Source organism: Zosterops lateralis (genome assembly GCF_965231275.1).
Source record: "Zosterops lateralis genome assembly, chromosome: 2".
NCBI classification, from domain to species: Eukaryota; Metazoa; Chordata; class Aves; order Passeriformes; family Zosteropidae; genus Zosterops; species Zosterops lateralis.
In genome coordinates, this window is record NC_139763.1 from 40,884,880 (window position 1) to 40,906,822 (window position 21,943).

General features: G+C 37.9%; 1 protein-coding gene across 1 annotated transcript in view; it reads right to left on the minus strand.

Moving 5' to 3' along the window:
• Positions 1 to 5,205: 5,205 nt before the first annotated feature.
• Positions 5,206 to 21,943, minus strand: part of IPO5 (importin 5) — a 45,071-nt gene continuing 28,333 nt past the window's right edge. Inside the window, exons 18-26 of the mRNA XM_083854418.1 lie at positions 21,676 to 21,772; positions 21,017 to 21,189; positions 20,468 to 20,579; positions 19,813 to 19,868; positions 16,476 to 16,598; positions 15,688 to 15,907; positions 12,184 to 12,412; positions 10,563 to 10,704; positions 5,206 to 7,967 (exon numbers count right to left, since the gene is read on the minus strand). Of these exons, the coding sequence (XP_083710544.1) occupies positions 7,881 to 7,967; positions 10,563 to 10,704; positions 12,184 to 12,412; positions 15,688 to 15,907; positions 16,476 to 16,598; positions 19,813 to 19,868; positions 20,468 to 20,579; positions 21,017 to 21,189; positions 21,676 to 21,772 (1,239 nt within the window). The 3' untranslated portion in view covers positions 5,206 to 7,880. The remainder of the gene's footprint in view (positions 7,968 to 10,562; positions 10,705 to 12,183; positions 12,413 to 15,687; positions 15,908 to 16,475; positions 16,599 to 19,812; positions 19,869 to 20,467; positions 20,580 to 21,016; positions 21,190 to 21,675; positions 21,773 to 21,943) is intronic.

The window sequence follows — 21,943 nt, forward strand, 5'->3', positions numbered from 1 at the left end:
TCTAGTGACCATTTGGTATTTGCAAGTGAACCAAAATAAAAAAAAAATTAAAATACTAGATTTCAAAATGGACATGAGCTTAATATAGAATTGGATTGAGTTCAGTCTGCTGAAATGAGACAGCCTTAACCAGAACAGTTCCCAGGAACTCTATTAAAGCACCAGGAGTTGTAATAATAGTCCATACTAAATTTAACTGGTTCTTGATTAAAAAAAAAAAAAAAAAAAAAAAAAAAAAAAAAAAAAAAAAAAGAAGCTGCCTATTATCTTATGCTTTTAAATTCTGAAATGCAGTCTTTTCTTTGATATTTCCAATTGCTTCAACCCCGCCTGTTTAATTTGTTCCCTCCACATCCTCTCTGCAGTTGATAACAACATTGGGTATCACACATCTGTTCTGTGCCACATCTGCCTCTGGCACTGGAGAGGAAATCTTAATCCTTGTTTCCTGCTGTCATCTCTCATCCTAAAGAGGCAGATCAGTAACAAAGGAGTTGCAGTTCTCATAAAACTACCCAAATATTAAAATGGTTTAATCTTCTACTAGAGAAAGCCAGAGAGTCTCACCACATGCCTTACTTTCTACTGCACTTTGATCCTTTGTATAAGCTGCAAATATTTAGCATTTCAGATCTGCCATATTTGAATACACAAAAAAATCCATTATCTCCTTCAAAATGGTGCAGACAATAAAGGACAGAGATTTTATTATGCTTGTACTTAATTATAGATTTCTCTTTTGTCTTTTATTTAGAATCCATGTAACAGTGTCAAGGTAAGAAAACATTTTTTGTTTCCTTCTCAGCCCCCAGAGGAAGTGTCTCCATGAATATTAGAACTGAGATCTGTTTTCTACAAAGTGATTCCTGCTCTAGTTGATCCTGTATGAGCTAGGTGAACAATTATTTATATCTCCCAAAGCCCCATGGCAAAGACACTGAGTTTTGATCTGTATAAACAAAATCAGTGAGAGGTGAGGAGTGCTGTGGAGAAGGGTGTGTACAAAGGGCTGTGTGAAGCCTGGTCAGAGGACTGGGTGTCTAAAAGAAGATGGAATAATGGAGCTTTAGGGAAAGAAAACAACAAATGGGACAAATGTAGAGCAATCCTTTTCCTAGCCTACTCTCCCAGCTTCTGACAGCCAATGATTTATGATCTTCTTGAGCAAGTACTTTCCTCAGCAGCACGTTGCTTATTAACCATTCACACTCCCTTGAATAATTTGTTTTAATAATCTATTTTTGTCTTCCAGACACATCCATTAGAAATCACAGTATAGGAAATAAAAATTGGTTTAACATCCTGTTTAATACTTTATTTGGGCAGTCTTGTGATATGAGAAACAGTGAATTGTTACTGATTCATGTACTCCCCCGTTTCTGTCCATCCTGCAACCACTCAGAGTTCAGTTTGGAGATCAGGCATAAGAATGATGAGTCCAATTCCAGCAGCTTGAAGGTTGAGGAGGTCTTCTGTTTGTTTCCCCTCAGTGATAATAAATACTATGGGACAGTAATAATAATAATAATAGCAATGAGGGCAGATGAAGATCATCTCTTAAAATTTAATATAACTTCTTTACCAGTTAACTCTTTTTAGCTTTGCACTTGAAATGTGTTTTCTCACCACACTGTCATTTCCAGCTATGTCTTTAAGCTTTTACTCCTTTTAAGGACAGGAGTCCACACTTGTTGGTGTTAATACAGAGCCTCAGGAGCTCATCTACAGAGCTGACATTCTTTTTGACTTGCTCCCAGAGACTGACAGACATCCCAAATGAAACTTATTTCCTCCTTATCCTGAGGATGAGAGGTGGCAGGTTCCAAACAGAGTTTGGCTTTGTAGCTGCAAGGAGAAAGTTGCTATGGCTGTCTCATTTTACAAGGCTTTTATCCATGGGCTCCTACTTTCCTACTTTATTCACACTCTTTAATGACGGGAGAAACAGGGATAGGGAGAAGACCTGGCTAAACCTGTACTGATTTAAACACTTCACTTTCTCTTTGTTTTCTTTCATCTCCATCTACTGGCCAGAAGCAGCTTTAGCTGCAGCACAGAACGGCTGAAATACAACCACTGCATCCACACACTAACTGACAAAAATTGGCAGTTTTGTGGGGTTTGGTGTTTCTTTTTTTTTTTTTTTTTTTTTTTTTTTTTTTTTTTTTGTTTTGTTTTGTTTTGTTTTGTTTTGTTTTGTTTTCCAGGGACACTAAATCTTTAAAGAGACAAAACTTCACAGTAAAACATGTGTCTTGGACTTTTATTCTCAGGTGTTTAAAAATGGTGATGTTGCATATTTTAGTTCAAGTAATATAGGCAAAGTTAGCTTCCCTGATGCAATATCCTGTGTTATATTATTTCTCACTGATCTGAATCCAAAATAAGAATTTTATTCCAAGCTTTGTTTTTGGTTGAAAGATTAGCATGGGTTTTTAAGACAGTATATGAATTGAATATTAGCCCTTTTAATTAATTTATAGCAAATCTTATCACCACCAGACACAAGATAGGCTTGTGCAGTTATTAAGGAACAGCATTTTGTTAACAGCACATATTACCTGAAAAATTGTACTTCAGATATATTTAAAATAAAACTTTATGTTGCTTCATAGGGAAAAAAGCAGCCACACATTTAGTGCAGAAATACTAAGTTGAAGAAATATCCCCTTCCTTTTTTGCTTGTTATGCACCATCAGAAGACACTGGCCATCTGCAGTAGGTAGCAAGCCGTGGTAATGGTGTTGGCAAAATGAGAGACATGTAACAACAACCTGCAGAGCAAAACTGACTGAAGGTAAACTTGTAATTCCCATCAGTCACCATTAAGTTAAGAATATTTCACTATATACTCCTGGGTAGTGATCCCTTGAGGAAATTCTGCCAACATGTACACTTCCCACTCTTCTGGAAGAAACTTCCAGTCCATCAATGAATATGGCTCATCTGGTGCCTCAAGGGGGCTTTGAGCCTCTTCTGCTAGCAAGAGCACACAACCCCTCCCCCTCCAAGAAAACCACCAAAACCAAAACAAACTCCACCCAAACAAAAACCCCCAAAACCATAGAGTGCTAACAATACTAAACTCAAAAGACATTCTGATTTCATGGTTTAGCAGCCACAAAAACTCCCCATACCGAAACTGAGGTCATGGGCAGCCTTTGGAGTGATAAAGCAAAATCATGAAAGTCTAAACTGACTAGGTCCTACCTTTACTTCCTGAAAATGCACAGCAAGTTTATCACTGGTCTGAACTGGAATGACAGGAAATTATCTGTAGTAGAGGTTGTAGAAACGGTCTCTCCACAGCAGAAACTGCAATTCCTTATCTCCAAACCAAAGAAATGAATTTCACACTAACTCCAGTCTTGCAGGATGTCCTGGTTTCAGCTACGGTAACGTAAATTTCTTCTCAGTAGCTGTTTCAGTGCTGTGTTTTGGATTCGGAATGAGAATGTTGTTGGTAACACACTGATGTTTTGGGTTTAGCCAAGTTGTGTTTATCCTAAGTCAAGGATTTATTTCTCCCTCTTTGTCTCATGTTCTGCCAATGAAGAGGTACACAAAATAAACTGGGAGGAACCATAGCTGGGACAGGTGACCCAAACTAAGCAAGGGGATATCCCCCACCACAGTATGCCATGTCCAGTGTGTAAACTGGGGGGGTTACCTGGAAGGGTGGCTGATCTGGGTTTGGGAAGGTGGGTCTGGAATCACTCAGCAAGTGGTGAGCAATTGCACTGAGCATCGTTTGTTTGCTCATCAGGAGGAGATGTCCCAGGCTGCCACTCCCATGCTGATTTCCTAAATAGGCTCAGAAGAGCTGAGAGGTGATGTGACTTCTCTACCAGATCAGAATAAATTCAACGAGCACAATCTCTGAACTTGTGACAAATGTAAAGACCTAACATTTAGGCCTCCTGGGCTGTGAGGAAAAAGATACTACTTTTGAAAAGCAAATACTGATACATAAAAAACTCAAGAGACAAACCCAGTTTTCTACTGGAGTAACTGCACTGTGGCTGAGGTTAGCATTTAGTATTCAAAGATAAGAAACACAGCTTTTATGTTCTGAGTAAGCCTCCATTCCTCACTTCTCTTTAGCATCAGAGAAGATGCTGTAAAAGCCTTTTCCTGAACAAATGCCGTGAGTTTTATTCAGTATTGAGCCCATACCTCCAAGTCTCAACAGAGGTTAAGCTGTCCTGACAGATGTTCTTCCTCGAAGCAATACAAACATCTTCATGGTAACCAAGAAGGGAAAGGGCCTGTACTAGACAGACACTTAGATCCTGTTTATTGCTTCTTGGAAGACAACAAATGGATCTCCTAGAATTTAAGGTACTATTGAGCCCCATAAAAAGAAAGTAGCATTGTCTAAGGTAGCAAAGGAAGAGCAAACCAAATGATTGAATAGCAAAGGCTAAGGCTCCTCCACAAAGATGCCCAACAAAATACTTAGAAGTTGAGATAACATAGGGTGGCAAGTACTTGACTTTTGTATTATTTTAAAAAGCACCCTCATTGTATTTTGAAGACTCAGTCAGTGTATGTGTGCACCCCTACAGATACCGCTAAGGCAAAAACAAAGCTCCAGTTCAAGAGCCTGAGGCAGCTGCATAGCCAATACAGACAAGCATACACAGAGTCAATAGGAAATTCACCTTCCTTAATTCTTTATTTCATCAAAAATTCCAACTGTGCAACACGTCTTACTCTCACGCATGTACTCCATACATGAGACAGACAGATCTAGATGTGTAGAGAACAGACAACATTTGGCATAACAACAACTGTTCTATGCTGGGGAATACCAGTCCTTGCACTCAGCAACATTTTGAAGTCTCTGCAGGGAAAAAGCAATGACAGAATGCCTAAGCAGTACACAAAGCCCATGTTGAAAGCAGGAAGGCTACAAGTCACTTACATAGATTTTGCACAGGATTCTCTGGGGGATCTTCTAGACAAAGCCAGGTAAAGGAGACTCGATATTCATCTGCATTATTATCAGTCATGAGCAACCTAGAGCTGCAAACACAAAGCAAATAGCTTCACCTTCAGAACAATAAGAACGGGTGATGGAAACCCATTTAGATGGGAACTCACCCACACTTCAGGGAGATGAGCTACTTTTGAAAGCAGTGCTCATGAACGCTAGTTAGTATCATATACTTATTAAACAGGCTAATGTTACTCCAGTACTGGAACACCTGCAGGGTGTTCTCTAGTTGTGCTTTGTTACCGAGTGCAACTTAGAGCACTTTTGTGTGAATGTCTAACATGGATTTGGTATCTCTTTGTTCAGGCAAAGTGAAACACTGCTATTGTTTGCAGTGCTCTTTACGCTACACTAGGTATATGTCTCAACCCACACAAATAGCTGAGCAGTTTGTTAAAGCAAGATTGGAGTTATACCCTGGAAAAATGGTTGAATCAAAACTACCTTTCCCATATCAGTACCACAATTTAAGATTACTTTGGATCCTTCATAATAGATAGCTGCAGATAAAGTTACTGTTCTACTACTATACTTTCTTTGGGCAACAGTCCTTAAGTGCAATGAAGAACAGGACCAATTGACTGCTTAAAAATCCTGTATTAAGGAACCAGAAAAGCCAAGATTAGTGATCAAGACAGTTTTTAAATAGGCGGAAAAGGAGCGTAGTTTTTAAAGCTCATGCAAATTGAGAAAATGCCACAAAAGCTTTTGGATTAACCCTCACTAGTTCAGTGGGGACAGGCAAGAACAGATCTCCAGCTGGGACTTGGAACCAACCTACCTGTCAGGCTGACAGTGATTCACTCGGTGCCCTTTGCTTTGATAAAACAATTAACAAGGTAAAAGCAGGTGCACAAAGTTGCTCTGTGCTGGCTCTGCCACACAGACCAACCCCATCTCCTGGTTCTATTTGTTCTCAGTTACTGTGACTGAAAGGAAGGCAAGAGGATTACAGCTGGTCCATTAGGAGAGCAATTCAAATGCTGCTTATGTTACAGAAAGCCAAAGCTGACACTGTTTTCTGGGAAACGCCAAATGTGCTACAATTCTCACCACGTAGTCTAAAGAAGGGGTAAAAAAAAAAATCTAAGCTTTACGATCTAAGAAAAAGTACAAAAAGTCTGCTGCAGGGAAAAATTTACATGTTTTAGACTGAGGGGAAATTGAAATACCAAATACCTAAAAAACCAAACCCCACAAAGAAGGAAGATGATGGACAGAGTATAGCAAAATCATTGTTAGGACCAGTGCTTGAGATAACTGACGACTTACTAGTCCTCTCTCAGTACTGGTATCCAATCCTTAGCATTCATCTTCCAGATGCACAAATGCTTGAATTTCTGTAAATAAGAGATTACCAATACTGAAAAAAAAAAGAAAACTGGAACAGTACTTTCTTGCACTGTTTCAGCTGCCTCTAAACAAACTACATTGTCAAGTTCTATGGTTAAGGCAGTTTGTCTCACAAACCTTTGGGTATTAATGGTCCTGGGCTGGTTTTGGGACACCTCATTCTTTATTTTCTTTTCTGAAACACTTTCAAAGGCAAAACTAAGTTTATTCTTTAGTATGAGAGGCATTTATTACATGTAAAATTCTACCTTTTCTTCTTATAAAAGAAAACTTACACCCTCTTTGTGAAAAGATCTATTTCAAGAGACAATTGAGATCAGCTTGAAGAACATTTCAGTAAGAACTTAGTTTTTAAAGATCAATGCATATATTAACAGCTTTGAAGTAAGAGAGTGGAAAAACCTCACTCACCTTTGTTAGAAATCAGATACTCTGTGCCTGTGTTTGCTGGTAAATGATGTATTGCTCTCGAAGTACCAGAAAGACCTGAGAAAGTTTTTTGATTCTTTCAGGTCAGGCTGTCAACTGCATGATTGTTTTAAATGAAACACAGGCTACTACAACAGGTTTGCTGCCTACCAGATCATGTTGCACATTTGCAGCTGGAACAACACTACATTTTATAAGTTAAGAAATGCAATTGCATCTGAACATGAAAAACAATTTAAAGTCAAGATATGTATATTTACTGTCACACAAGGAATGCCATTAAGTTTCCATTCTACACACTCAGGTGAAAATTTTGTTAAAAAGTCAAGAAACAAAAAGCATAAAATCTGTAATAGGCAACAATATACAAAGTTTCAAATATAAAATCGTGACTTGTATAGCTTGTTATTTTCATTTTTTAACAAGAGTAAATTAAAAGAACCACACATCACTGAACTTCTACACAAGCTTCTTGTGTTTCAATGTCATTTATTGAGGAGTGAATGAGATACTGTCAGACATGCCAAAGAGACTTCACATTCAAGGGCTGGAAGCTGAACAGCTTTCCTCATTGAGTCACTGTACAAGTTGTTTTTGGGAATTGAAAGTGCGATCAATGAGGTCTTCATGCTCGATGTTAGTCTTCAGTTTTTCATCTTTTGATCTACTACCTTGTTGGGCAGAAGGACACTTTCTACCCTACAAAGACTCACACTCCAATTAATACAATTAACACTAGATGTAGAGAAACATTTATCTGTTATAACGTACATCTACTGCTGAAGGTCTTATGTCTAATGAGAAAATTCAATTTGTTTCCCTTTCACCATCGTATGGATGGCTGATACTGTTAGAAAAATACTCTTCAGTGCTATTGTAGGGTTTACAGGAAACTTCTTTCATGTTGTGGGATAGAAATTCATTTAAACACCGTTCTGAAAGAATGCTTCTTCTGGCTGCCACTGCCTGTAGGTTGCAGAAGAATGGCCTACACGCACTACAGTTCTGGTTTTACTCAGAAAAGAAACAAAAGAAACCTAAACAATAGGGTAAACGTTTATTTGGAGTTAGTTTTCTTGCAGATGATAATTAAGGCCCTTCAAGCAGAGTTCAGGAGCTCCTGTATGGCTGCCTGTTGATCTGCATTGAGCTGTGATATGCATTCTGTCCACAGTCCTCCGGATGTCTAGAAAAAAAAAGAAATCATCTTTATGCAGGCTGAAAGTATCCAAGGCACATCCTAAACTTTGCTATGTTTACAAAGCTCAACATTCACTCAGCTTACTCCTGTAATATATGTGCCAAACAGACCAAAATCTTCAGTGATACACAGTGTTACATAGGTTCAACTTGAGATGCTCCAAAAGGCTGAACAGCAGCAGAGTAATTGATTCAGAACTCCTGGGAACTCTCTGTAACAACTACATGGCTTGACAAATGACATCTCTGTGTTAACCACAGCCTAAGCCATTTGCTCGTTTTGCACTGAAGTTAAAAGACCAATGTTCAGGCAAAACTGAACCATGCCTCTTCCACATGAGTGTTTTGGCACTGGCGCAGCAGTAACACACTCAGAGCTTCAAGGTGAGTACTGGGATTACAGCATGATGTGCTACATGCAGGTGTGCAAAACTCTGCTCCAACACAGGGCCTTAGTGAAAGGAAAGGTCAATTACTTCCCAGAGAGAACTGCACAGCACCTGTCTGGGTAAACATAAATCCTTCATCTGTGCTACCACAGCCCTCAGCTGAGACATTAGCTTTTAAAGTCACCATCAGTAAGGACTGTTCTAATGGCACCAGAAAGTGCTGAATATTAATCAAGAGTGAAGAAGTAGTATTTATTCACTTATCAATAGAAACTAGAAGCAGTTGGCACCCTGCTTTCTTTAGGACAATGACAGGGAAAAAAATTCCAGGTGACTGACTTTAGGTCTTTAGATTCGCTTTTGCAATAACAGTATAATTTAAATAAAATTTTAAAAAAGGTTTATATTTGGTATATTTTACATTCAGTTCAATTATAACGTCCTTTTCTCAAAATTTAAAAAGTTTAAAAAATATAAAAAATGGATGAAAAAAATTCAAAACTAAATGCTCTCAGATGTAAGTTTATGGGTTTAATTTTAAATACCATTAGGCATTTTAGACTCTTCATGTATGATGAAATATCGCAGAATTAAATGTACTCTTCCAGCATTTCTGATGCACATTTAAACTGATACTTTACACTGAAATATTTCTGGCCTGACAATACCTAAGCAAAGTAGTAAAGAAGTTGATATTCAATTCCAATAATGACCACACTGCTCATGTCAATCCCTGGCAGTGAAACAGCTTACTGAGATAAGTAAAAAAACCAAATCTCCTGGAATCTGGGAAGCAGGAGCTTGTTAGCAACTATACAAGCTTCAAAATTCCTATCATAATTTAAAACTCTTACAGTCAGTAAGAGTATAAAAGTCTTATAGCATTATTAAAGTCAAAATACTAAGAGAAATAGGATTGGTAACACTGTACTAAAAATGCATTTTTTAAAAGACATGACTTTTAAGATTTTTTTTTTCCCTCCTTGGTCTGAAGGTAAATCATTCAGCCAATGCTAAAGGTCTTGTCTCATGTTAATGTTCCTATCAATCCTGGCCAAAACCAGACACTGCTGTACACAATTATACAACTAATCTATACATGTATGTGCCACTGTATTGTTAAAAAAATAAACCTTGATGATTTGATGTAAAATGAACAAATGCATTAGGTAAACCCTAATACAAAAGGTCCATTCCCATACTTAAAGTACTAACAGCAAGGATTTGTATCTGGCAGGCAGAATCTAGAGCAGTCACTTATACTACTTTCACTTTGAAACTTGGCTCAATTTCCTTCTCTTTATGCCTTCAGAATTGTAACAACTTTTTCTACCAGACAAAATGGACCTCTCAAGCTGATAAACTCATGCAGGTGAATCCTTTCCAGTATCAGGTGTTCCTAAAATTCTTGAACCTGAATTTTGCCAAAGCAGGTCAGGTAGAAAGGCCAATAATTGAAGATCTGATGCTCAAAATCCTCCATGCTTTTTTATGAGTGAGATGCTCATGAGATACACTCCTTTCTCTTATTAGTACTACATCTACCCAACAACATTTGGCACTGGAGCAGATCTACACTATGAGCACTATCACAGCACTATAAAGAAGCACTGTAAGTGCACCTGGACCCCCACTTAATCACCATTAAGTGACTCATCATGGCATAAAGGAAGTGAACCTCAAGGCAGTTCCCCAAAGGCAGGGAAAACATCGAACAGCCACCTATATTTGCACTGGATTGAAAAGGGCAGTAGTAAAATAACTTGTGGTTTGCACTCATTCTCTAACAAAGAACTCAAACTGCTGCAGTACTAGAAAGTCACCACAGGATGCTGGCAGCCCTTACAAGAACCACAGGTTGGATCAAATCTTGCAGTACAGTTCACTGATAAAAGGACATGCAGATATTTCTCCAGATTCTAATTTCTGACTCAGAAAAAAACTTCACAAAAAACTAATACTGTCCTGCACATTAACCATCTTGCTGCATGAAAGTTAGTTACCGTTATTTTATTCGAGTGCACGTGTCACCAAGTTTTAATCATTCAAGGAACATTCACAGATCTCCAAGATCACTGGTCAAACCATTATTCTCTAAGGAGATAACGCTTTCAAAACTGGTTTAACAGCTTAATTCCTTCTGCAAATAGATTCTAAATGTTCCCTTTATACTTAAGCAAGCATTTATTTACCTGCACTTGGCGAACAACATTAGCCAGCCGCTTGGTACATGGATCTTCATGTTTGATCGCTTCGTGGATTTCACCATCCGCAATTATACCAAGTATTCTGGGAAGGTTGGAATTGTTGGGACCGAGGACAACTGGGTTATTGCTGTTACAAAAGATGTATTGCAAAGGAATTAACATTTATTTTAAAATAATGTAAACACTTTACACGTAAGTGAAGTGATTTTGAATGAGCTTATTCTAAAGCTGCTTATTTAGATTTAAGTTCCACACAGCTGAGTAAGTATGCACAGCTTTGTTGCCTGCTGACAGCATGTTCCCCCTTCTGTTAATATTTAACCAGCTGATTTTTCACTCAGCCTAAACTTTATCAAGAAGAAGTTCTGAACTTTACAGAATGGCTGCGTTCCATGCAGATGGAACTGTAAATAGTGTGACAGAAATACCCTGCCTAAAAGGACTAACTCCTCTCTCTGTGACTCCCAGGACGTTGTGTTACTGGCATCGGGAGCGTCGGTAACTTCAGCTCTCTGCCAGCACTCTCCATGACACAGCAAGTAAGCAGCTCTGCTCCCTCTTTCCCAGCCAAATGCTGGAGTGGAGGAGTATTAGCAATCAGGAACACATGATCTGCTTCCAGCCCTGCCACCTACCAGTGCTGGAATGCAGAGGCTGTGAATGTAGGACTGGCAGAGAAGCCAGGCTGAGCCACCTGCACAGAGCTGGGTACAGAAGTGGGCTAGTACTGCAATTCTCAGTTTCTGTCTTCCTGTTTACATGCACACCTGGCAGGATTATTATGGTGTCTCTACACAATTGTTCTATAATCAGTCTAGGGACCTCAGTTGCCATTTTGAGATTCTGCCTTAATAAAGCACCCAGAGATACAAGGTAGTCACAAAATAGAAAAGACTGTAAGAAATCTAAGTTACTTCCTTTATATTTTTCTCTGAAGATGTACTACCAGATGTACTACCGTGCCAGCCAGAATGTGCTTATTACATAACACCTCAGAGGCTACATTCTTTCATTCATTTATGAAATGCATCACACTGGAATAACTGCTTACTTTTTTTCTCCATTTACCTACAGGACGGAGAACAAATCCAAAGAGTAAACTATGGGATGCTTTCAATAATAACTGAAATATTTATTAAGGGAGATAGCACTGTACAATAAATTTTTCCATATTATTTCTCTACTTTAGACATCACTTTGTTGGAAAGCAAAAAGGTGCAAAAGGACTTAAAAGAAGGCTGCAAGAGCATGTGTGTTGCTTTTAAGAGAAAAGACCTGATCAATTACTGGTCCTAATATGTAAGTAGAGTATAAAAAACTTCTCCTGAAATTTTCTGTACCAGTTTTCTGCAGATCCTTTCCCATTACAGACATAGAAAGCAGCCAGGATTTTATTCCAGCCATATAGACACTATTTACGACAAAAACAGTAACTTTAAAAAAGCAGCAATAACATCAGGAAAGGCTCAGTTCTGACATTTCAAATGATCTTCTCTAAACTGTATGTAGATAAACCTCATAGATTCTCAGTTTTGGAAAAAAGAGTGCAAGGAAAGAGCATACAAACATGCTTACTTTCTGCATTAGTGTGAAGACTTTGCCTTACCTCTCAAGTAAGTCACACAGATAATTGAAAGTATGAACAGCTTCTTCTTTGTCTTCATGAAGTGGAAGCCATGATAACCAGTGTGGAAGGACTTCTTCAACATTTATACAGTCAGGCTTGAACTTCATTATCTTTCCTATTGCTGAAATGCAGTTTTCTGTTGCATTGACATTCTCTTTGGCTTTGGCATCTGGTGACTGAATGACTCTCACCAGCAATGGAAGCGCCTCTAATTATTAAAAAGACAAGAATAAAGTTTAATGCACAATCATGCTATACTTGATTAATATCATAAATTCTACTTGAGACAACTGTATGTATTAAAACCAGGATTTTTTGGGTTCCAAGCACTATAATCAAGTCATTCCAATGTTCCACTGCTTCTAGGTTCTTCTCTGCTCAATAATTAAATGAAAATCAAACAGATAAATAAAACTCTGCAAGGAAAGAAGAAGAGAACAGCTACTGCAAAAGTTTGAATTTGCTTTAGAAGTTCAGAAGAAAATAATATTCCCATGTCTCTCAATTGGAGTTATGCAATTGGAGTTATGCACACACAAGACACTATAGATAGCAAGCATTATCTCTTTAATCAAATGTGCTCTATAAAAACAGGAGGAGGAAATGCACTGATACAGTGACATTCACTGTGAATGTCACTCATTCATTCAATGTGAGCTACAGTGCACATCCTCAGTGTATGCCTGCTGTGCATCTATTGCTAGTGGGCACATCCGTATATAAAAATATGTATGGATGTACACATGCACACTTCCCACCACTAAGAGGTGCCCTAGGAAAAGCTGATAGGAATAATCTCACCAGGTGAATCAATTTGGCATAGTTTAGATCATAAAAATCAAGGAAAGGAAATGTCTTGCAGTGGAGGAAAAATGCCAGTTTTCTTCCTAGGTTAATAGCAATTATATTTTTTAACAGTCATGTAGGTAACCACATGCACACTTCTAAATGAACATTATTATCACTTTTTTAGCTACTAGTGTCCATGCAGACTTCCAAGCACACTACATGCAAGAAGGAACAATTGTCCTTGTGTTCTTCTGCTAAAAATAAAATGCTAAAACTGTGAAATTATCTATCAGCAGAGTAAGCAGGTTGTGAAATTGAACAGAAAGCATACGTCAAAATAACTCTAATTACTGAAGAAGAGTGAGATCTCACACTTCTGAATTTTGATGAGTAAGTAGAAGGTTTGCAGGAAGGAATATACAATCACTTTCTATATTAACTCCACTGCATTAGATTTTTGAAGAATTAAGCAGCTATGAAGAATTGTTAAACATTACAGAACTACAGAAACATAAGACCCACTAGCTCATGTATCAAGTGCAGGATAATGATGCTGGACTATTCCCCAAAGCAGAGTTTGTTTCACAAGGGTCTACAATGTCCAGGACAACTGGAGCCTGCATTTTATACCTCAGGCTTTCATGGCTGCTGAAGTTAAATCTCATCTGTATATCTCACTCACTAATACTAATGGATGACTCTGTAGGTATGTGTGTCCTTGCAACTGTAAAATTAGGATCACATCAAAATGAATCAGTATAATTTTCTCCCTACAGCCTACCAGACGAATTTTCGTCTTGTCTATAAAACAGATCCATTCTCACAAAGATATTGTGCTAGATAAACCTTAAAAAAGCCTTTTGACAATAGAATACCCATCTTCTATAATGTTAAGCTTTTTTCCAAGGACTGACTGCTCTGACATCTGGCACCATCCAGTTTTGCGGCCACTAATGTGATTTAGGAAGACATCCATGCAGTTGATAGATACAATTTTCACAGAGAACAGCTGATTATATTCTTCCACCAATGTACTAGAAGCAATCTTGCCAGTTGCATCAATTGTAACCCTGTATCCCCGTTTAGAAAGTGACTTGATTTGCTGTAGGTTTTCCTTCCACCTTATTTCTGTGCTCTTTACAATACAGGGTTTTAGTGATGTTTGTTTCATCAGTGTAGCTGACATGCCATTTACAAGTTCTTGCTATATTCCTGGACTTCTTTTAACTGACTGCCAAAAATGCTCAGATCAATACCTCTGATTTTTCTGAAAAGTATTTACATACTTTTCAAACATCTGAAAGAACAATATGCCAGTGCTATATGTCAACCAGTAAAGAAATAATTTACAAATAAAAGCTCACAAACATTATGTTTTCCAGAGATATAGCAAAACCTGTGGGGTAAGTAATGTCTAATGTCATGGATTTACTTTGTTCCAAATCACAGTGTATCTTCATCTATTAAAATAAATCACAAAATTTGTTCATGTATGCACAGTGGGATTTAGACACAGACACTGTCGAGGTGTCTGCTGATAAATTGTATGCTGTAAAGCTGAAAGTTTATTTTATCTAGAATTCAACTTAAGGAGAAGCCAAGTGTCTGGGCATAATCAAGGATTATTTGTCCAAATATAAAGAGAAGGTTCAAAGATATGACAAAGTTTAAGTGGAGTAAGATAAAGCGTAATTAATGAAAAATAAAATTCAACAGATGCTAAAAAGCTCAGAAAATTTCAAAATCACAACTGTCTAGACAATTCTAAATTTTCATGCTCTTAATGACTCATTGCAAGGCTTCCCACACTGCTTTTTCTTTTCTTTTTAAAGAGACACCTTATCCTGATTGTTATCATGTAACAGTTACAATTAACAATGAAAATTACAACCCTGCAAGATTTGTGGGCAAGATTTGTGTTAATTCCTATTAGATGATTCTTATGTTCTTACATCATCTAATTCAGCTTTCATTTAATATTCATGAGAAATACATATTTTAAATATATACTCAGATGACTAAATATTTTTCTTTTAAAAAAAGGAAAACCTTTGATAAGGGATGCTACTTAGTGTGCAAAATTAACTTTGGTGACTGGCAAGAAGAGTGCAAGTAGACAATAATTTCTTTAAATCTAAGATGAATTTGAAGTTTCAAAGAAATTTGAAACATTCAGAAAGAAAGGAGACAGCATTTCTGATAAATACTGTCACACTCATTTCACGTCTTTACAGAAATCAGGCTCCTTTTTATATAATCAGAAAGCAGAGAGCCACATAAGTTTGTATTCTAGGCTATTCCTTAATATAGGTCTCTTGTGTAGTTTTTCCAGACATCCAAAGGCCTTTGCATTAATATGTAATCACATCAACATTAGCAGAAAGCATCTATCAGACAGCTGTGTATCAAAAAGATGTTTTTTATGAAATTAACATTTGCATGCCAGATCATATTTTAAAAAAGAATATATAAATCAAGTTTGCTAAGCAGTCAGCGCTGCAACAGAAATGCTACTAAGCAGAACAACAATAAAAGCCTGAGGAATTCAGGTACTTTATGAATCCATCACCAGTTTATGACACAGGTAATCCTGGCAATCTATTTCACTGCCAAGGGGAAGAGAGCTCACCAACCACTTCTATTTCCTCCCCTGACCCCCACACTCGGAGAGCTCTGTGGGCTGCGGGTCCGTACCTGGGCAGACGGGCCGGTAGCTGTCCCCGCCGAACTGCGCGATGACTCCCACTCCGTAGGCGGCTGCCTGCCGGACCTCGGGGCTGCTGTCACACACCGCCTCCAGCATGGGCCTCAGGAAGTACTCGGCGTACTTGAACGAGGCGGGGCTGCAGTGCTCCACCACATCGTCAAAAATGCACAGCCCCCACTGCCGGTCCGGCCACGGCCGATGCGGACACTGCGGCACAAACACCCGACAGCTGAGACACCTTCAAATTATTGTACAGCCAATGATTGTATCGACAACAATCACAGGAACAGTGGTCTAATACTTTCATTAAAATCTTCATGGATTAAATTCAATCCTAAAACTATGTAATTTGTGGTAGTGATCGTTCCAGCAATACCATGAACAAAACAAAATCCAGGTGTCTGTTTTTGCACCTCCATTTCACACTCCATTACATATATCAGTCTCAATTTTTCCCCACAACACTTTTTTGTCCCTCCTCTTGAAATCCAGTTTTGAGATACTGGACAGTCTCAAGGAATTCAATTTCTCAAAACAATTGTGTGCGTCAATGATCCTGGGTCTTGCAACATAAATTTTAAGTAGTACAGCAGCGACCCCGCTCAAAATGCACAGGGTAACAACTTCATCCTTGATCTAGAATAAACCTTCTATTTTATAAAACAGTAATTGCTACATTCCATCTACCAAGTTCTCTAAGACTTCAGCATGGAAGGCATATTAACACATCAGAAAAAAACCCTAAATTTAAATTAAAGTAAAACAAGGTACTTACAATTAGGTTGACAATTAGTGGAAGTAACCTTTCAAACCACGGCAGTACCTTCTCCTTGTAACTACTGAATATTGAGTGCAAAATGTCCGATACTTTAGTCAAAATATAAACGTCACTGTCATCCTGAAAGGAAAAGGATACAATTCACATGAAGACTAGCAATCTTTAATGGAGTGGAACTCATATGAAGTGCTAAGGTGTCTAAACTAATGGAATAAAGTTGGTTTATGACGTTTTTTTGTAAAAAAAAAAAAATTTTTTTCGAAGTTCACCACTTTTCAATTTTTTATATAATTGCAGAATGATAGAATAACAAAATGGTTTGGGTTGGAAGGCACCTTAAAAATCATCTAGTTCCAAAGCCCCAGCCACGGGCAGGGACACATCCCACTAGTCAGAGACACTTCCCACTAGACCAGGTTGCGCAGAGCTCCATTCAACCTGGCCTTGATCATTCCCAGGAAGGGAGCATACACACCTTTTTCTAGGCAACGTGTTCCAGTGCCTCAAGGGACATCACTTGTTAATGTCATGTGGATATTGAAGCACTGAATATGTACTTAGATGACTAAATATTTTCTTTTTTAAAAAGGAAAATCTTTTTAACATGGCCATCCAGTCAATTCCTTACCTGCTGAATTAATGAAATATGGATCTCCTCAAATTGGTGACAAGAATGTTGTGTGGGACTCTCTTAAAGGCCTTACAGAAATCAAGACGGGTGACATCAATTGTTCTTCCTTAGTCCATCAATACAGTCACTCCATCACAGAACCCACTAATATTATCAGGCATGATTTGCATTTTGGAAGCTATATCAGCTGTCTCTAATCACCTCCCCATCTTCTACAGCTGTCAGGAAAATGTGTTCAATGATGGTACCGGGCACAGAATGAGACTGACTGACTGACTGGTAGTTCCAGGAATCCTCCATTTCACTCTTCTTAAAAATCTAAGTAGATTGCTAGAACTCAGTCACCTAGGACTTGCAAGTTTGTTTCAGATCAAAACAAAACTGTCTTGTGCACATTTACTGCTTCAAGGGGTTCCCTTTACAGAAGGCAAAAAGCCTTTTTCCTCTTCTGTACCTTACAGATACCATAAGAAGCTTCTATGGAAAAGTACATGGATAACTGCCTTTGTGATAAAGATTGTGGCAAAAATACAACAAATACTATTCTCTTCCTCTTGTTTAAATTACTTTTTCACCTTGCCCAGTTAATACATCAAACTGGTCAAATAAAGAGCCTTACCTCAGAGCTATAAATTCAAGTTATATCTACAGGTGAGGATTATTCCCTGGACACACTTACACTGGAAAACTTTACTTTACAGCAACTTCTGTTGTACTCAGTACAATCCCTTTAGCCAGTTTATAGTTTAACAGGCAGGGAAAACAGTACAGCCAGTGTCTGGTCCCTAGTGACCTTCACCTTTCTCACCTTCTGGTGACAAACTAGTAATTATTTCTTGTGCAACAGGCAGCGTCCCACAACTGGATATTTAAATCCTTCCTAGCGAGCCAATTTCTGCAATGTGAAGGCACAACTCAAGCAGGAACCCTGGAACATGCACACAATGACTTTAAGAGGTAGAGAACTGCTGCAGCACACCACAAGGTCCACCTAGGCTGGTACTGCCTGTTGACCAACAGTTGATAACAGATGCTTGGGGAAGAGAGTGTTACTCTTGCTTGGTGTATGCCTTCTGCTCTCTACCAAATCAGCAGTTCAGTTATAGCTGAAGTGAGGGCTGGATCTGAAACTACTGTTTGAATAACTTTCATGACTTCTGTGCGTCTTATATTTCTGCTGCCTTGAGGTAAGGGCTACATAAACATACTCCAAGACCAAAGGTATGTATCCACATGTTACCCATTTGTTAATTCTGTTCATATGGCAAGGGATGCCCTTATCCCACCCCTTCTTTCACAGGGTAATGCAGACAAGTATTTCTCCAGACTATAGAAAAATCAGCAAACATTAGAAATTTTTAAAAAATGCCTTGCAACTCTGTTGCAGCATAGGGACTCAGCTTTTATCAAAATGCTGCCAGCTTGCATTTTCTCTCAGTACAGAGTGACACATAGAAAATAAAAGGGTCTTGGAGGCAACAAAAACCTATCCTCTTGAATGCTGGCCTAATTCTAAAAAGCCTAAAAAGAGGCTCAAGAACCACACTGTTATTTAAGACAGTATTTACATATGGGTGTATGATTTCTGGAGTCTGCATACAGGTTAAACTCATGTGATCAAGCTTCGTATCTGCATTGTGCAGCAAAAAAAAATTCTTAATTCTTAAATTTACTGAGCATCCTTTGTCTCATGCTATCAGCAGCATTCATTATTACTCTCTCCATACTAATAATGATTTAATAAAATTATTGTATCTTGTCTACAATCACTTCCATTTTAAACTACTAATTCATTTTGTTACCTTAGTATACCCTAGTGTAAGTAGTTAAGTAGTCACTTTGATATTCTCTCATAAGCAAACACATGATGGCACCTGTTTATCCTCCTGTCTTTTTCTGATACTGTTTTTGGGCTATTCTTTTTGAGACAGGCTCCTGACATGACACTCCAGATTTCTTGGGATCGGAGGTATAGAGGCCAGATCAGAGGTTAAGAGCCATCCAGCTTGCAAGGCTCAAAGAAAATGCAAGTCAGCAAGGCTAGACCCAAGGGATGGCCTCACTGCAATTACAGCTTTCTCACTGGGGGAAAAGGAGGGGCAGGCACTCATTTTTTCTCTATGGTGACCAGTGACAGGACCAAAAGGAATGGCCTCGAGTTGTGTCATGAAAGGTTTTGGTTGGATATTAGAAAAAGGCTCTTCACCTACAGGGTGGCTGGGCACTGGCACAGCTGCCCAGGGAAGTGATCACAGCACCAGCCTGACAGAGCTCACAAAGTATTTGGACAATGCTCTCAGGCACATGGTGTGATTCTTGAGATGCCCTGTGCAGGGGCAGGAGTGGAGTCAATGATCCTTATGGGTCCCTTTCAACTCAGCTTATTCTGTAATTAAATAGTCTGCTGTCAAATCTGTATCACTGTTATTGTCATCCAAGAATTGTTTGAGCAGATGAAGAAAATAAAAAGCTATATCCTAAACTTCTAACTTTGGCATATCAGAAAAAGAAACCTTTCATATTTTCTAGTTCACAAATGTAGTGTGACCCACTTCTTACTGAAAGTTGTGAAGGACTGTGGTAACAAGATTCTTCCATGAAGAAGTAATTCTGAGGATGCACTATGCTCTAAATGAAAGCATTTTTGTGCAATATTTCTATCCTGGTGCTTGATGAGTAGAAAAACTCTTCAAACTAACTTACTTCATCTTGTAATGACTCTTCAACTTGTTCATCATAGTCTTCATCTTGTCTTTTCACTAAATTAAAAAAAATATATATATTAAACCACTACTTTTCTATAAGTGCATAAGAAGCCTGTGAAAGAGAAAAAATATGCAGAAAGAAATTTAGAAAACAGGAAACAGTAGCTGAAGATGCATCAGGAATTTTCCGTTTTTAAGAAGCTTCAAAAAACTTCCACAGAAAAGTAAAGCACAGCTCACTTTAGGAATGTATAAAAATGCCCACGAAATAGAAACAAACACACTAGCTTGTCTACAAAGACAAGAAAAGTGCTTAGAAACAAGAAACTACTATTGCTTTGAGAAAACTGCAAGACTTCAGATGAAAAAGACCCATGGAAATGATAACACTATGGATGTGCACTGTCTTTCAAGTAAACCTGTCTGTTGACTTTTGATTAAACTACAGTATTGCTGAAAATTATGCCATCTTCATCCCCCAAAAGCTTACAAATACAACTCATGAATTCTGTTGGTTCACAGTCCAATTACTTTACATAAATACACATATCAATGAAATCTAAACATTTTTTTTCTCTGTGTTCAGAAATAATTAGAAATGCTGCTTTAAAGAACAGTCACATCACATGTTAACAGGATTTATGTTAACCTACCCTGTCTTAATTCTTGATTTTTAAAGTGCTCTTCTAGTTTTTCTTTCAGTATTCCTCCAAGTTCTTCAAAGTGTTCATTGTTAAGGCATCCATCTCCCATTACCTCAATGCACTTGTGAAATAAAACAACCAGTTTTTCAGCTTGAAAATGTAACATGCGCAGTCTTAATGAAGTCTAAGCACACAAAGAATATTAATACATGCTCTGGATCACTAGCAGGAATGATCTTAGAAGAACAGTCATACTGTAATCAATGCTCAAATTATATAAGTAAGGCATAGTACCATTATACATTTCATACCCATCATTTCACTTGCTCATGGTAAAAATGAAAAAAATTTGGTAACTGTTTTAGGTTAATACTTTGGTATTCTTGCAAAACAAAATACAACTTTTTCCATCAGCTATAACAACATTTATAGTCACAACAAATTTCCTTTAGAGGAAGCCTTGCATTTATTTAAGCCATTTAAAGGAACATCATATGTGTCCATTCTTATTTCAAAAAGCTACAAAGAGTAACACCATGAAATCAGTAAGAACATTACCTTCGCAAAAGAATGCATTATTTCTGAGAGGACATCAGACTCTGGCTCTGTCCCAATGGCTTTGATGAGAGCATCACACATGAAGTGCCACATCTGTGTGAGGTACTCCGGCCCACGAACCCTGGCGCATTCAAGAAGGAGGGGCATTGACTCTGCTGCTGCCACTCGGACACGTGTCATTATTAAGGAAATACAGCAATCAACACCAACAAAGTGCTTAGGATTTAAGACCACATCACCATAATGAAGTTCTTAGTTTTCTACCCACAACTTATTTTATTACATTCCATGCATTTGATTTCTTAATTAGATAGAGATTAAATCATAGGAAAATTACGCTGTCTGCTATTTAACAGTGACTTCAAGCCTGTTTCAGGCCATAACGAAAAGAAGTTCTCTTCTGCTTGGTTACACAAACATCATGTTTTCTACTGATTGGTTACTTAAAAAGAAACTAGGGGGAAAAGTTGGAATACATTGCCGAAAATAGGGTGTGTAAACCAAAATTCTCTGCTATACTCAGAGCATATTCTCAACCATTTGTGCTATAAAGTCACAGACTGTTTTAACACTAACACTTTCAATTCATTTAGGAAAACAGCAAGTACAATTTTGATTCTAAGTTTCTGTGTTCACAGTAGAATTTGTTCATAGGATATCATCATGGAAATAGAACTTCAACAACGGAACCATCAGCTTCACAACTTGCTCTGTGTATTCCACAAATCCTTCTTTTAGCTCTTTTGCATAGCAAACCTGAAAAATAGAGCACAAATATGCCTCTTTTAAGGGAAAAATACTTATATTTTTCAACTACGTAAAGGTGAGAGGGAGATTGTTAAAAGTGCAAGGTTTTTTTAGTTAATTTAAAAAAACATTTAATATTCCATTTACCTTCCCCCTCAATTGTGATAATTTGAGAAACCC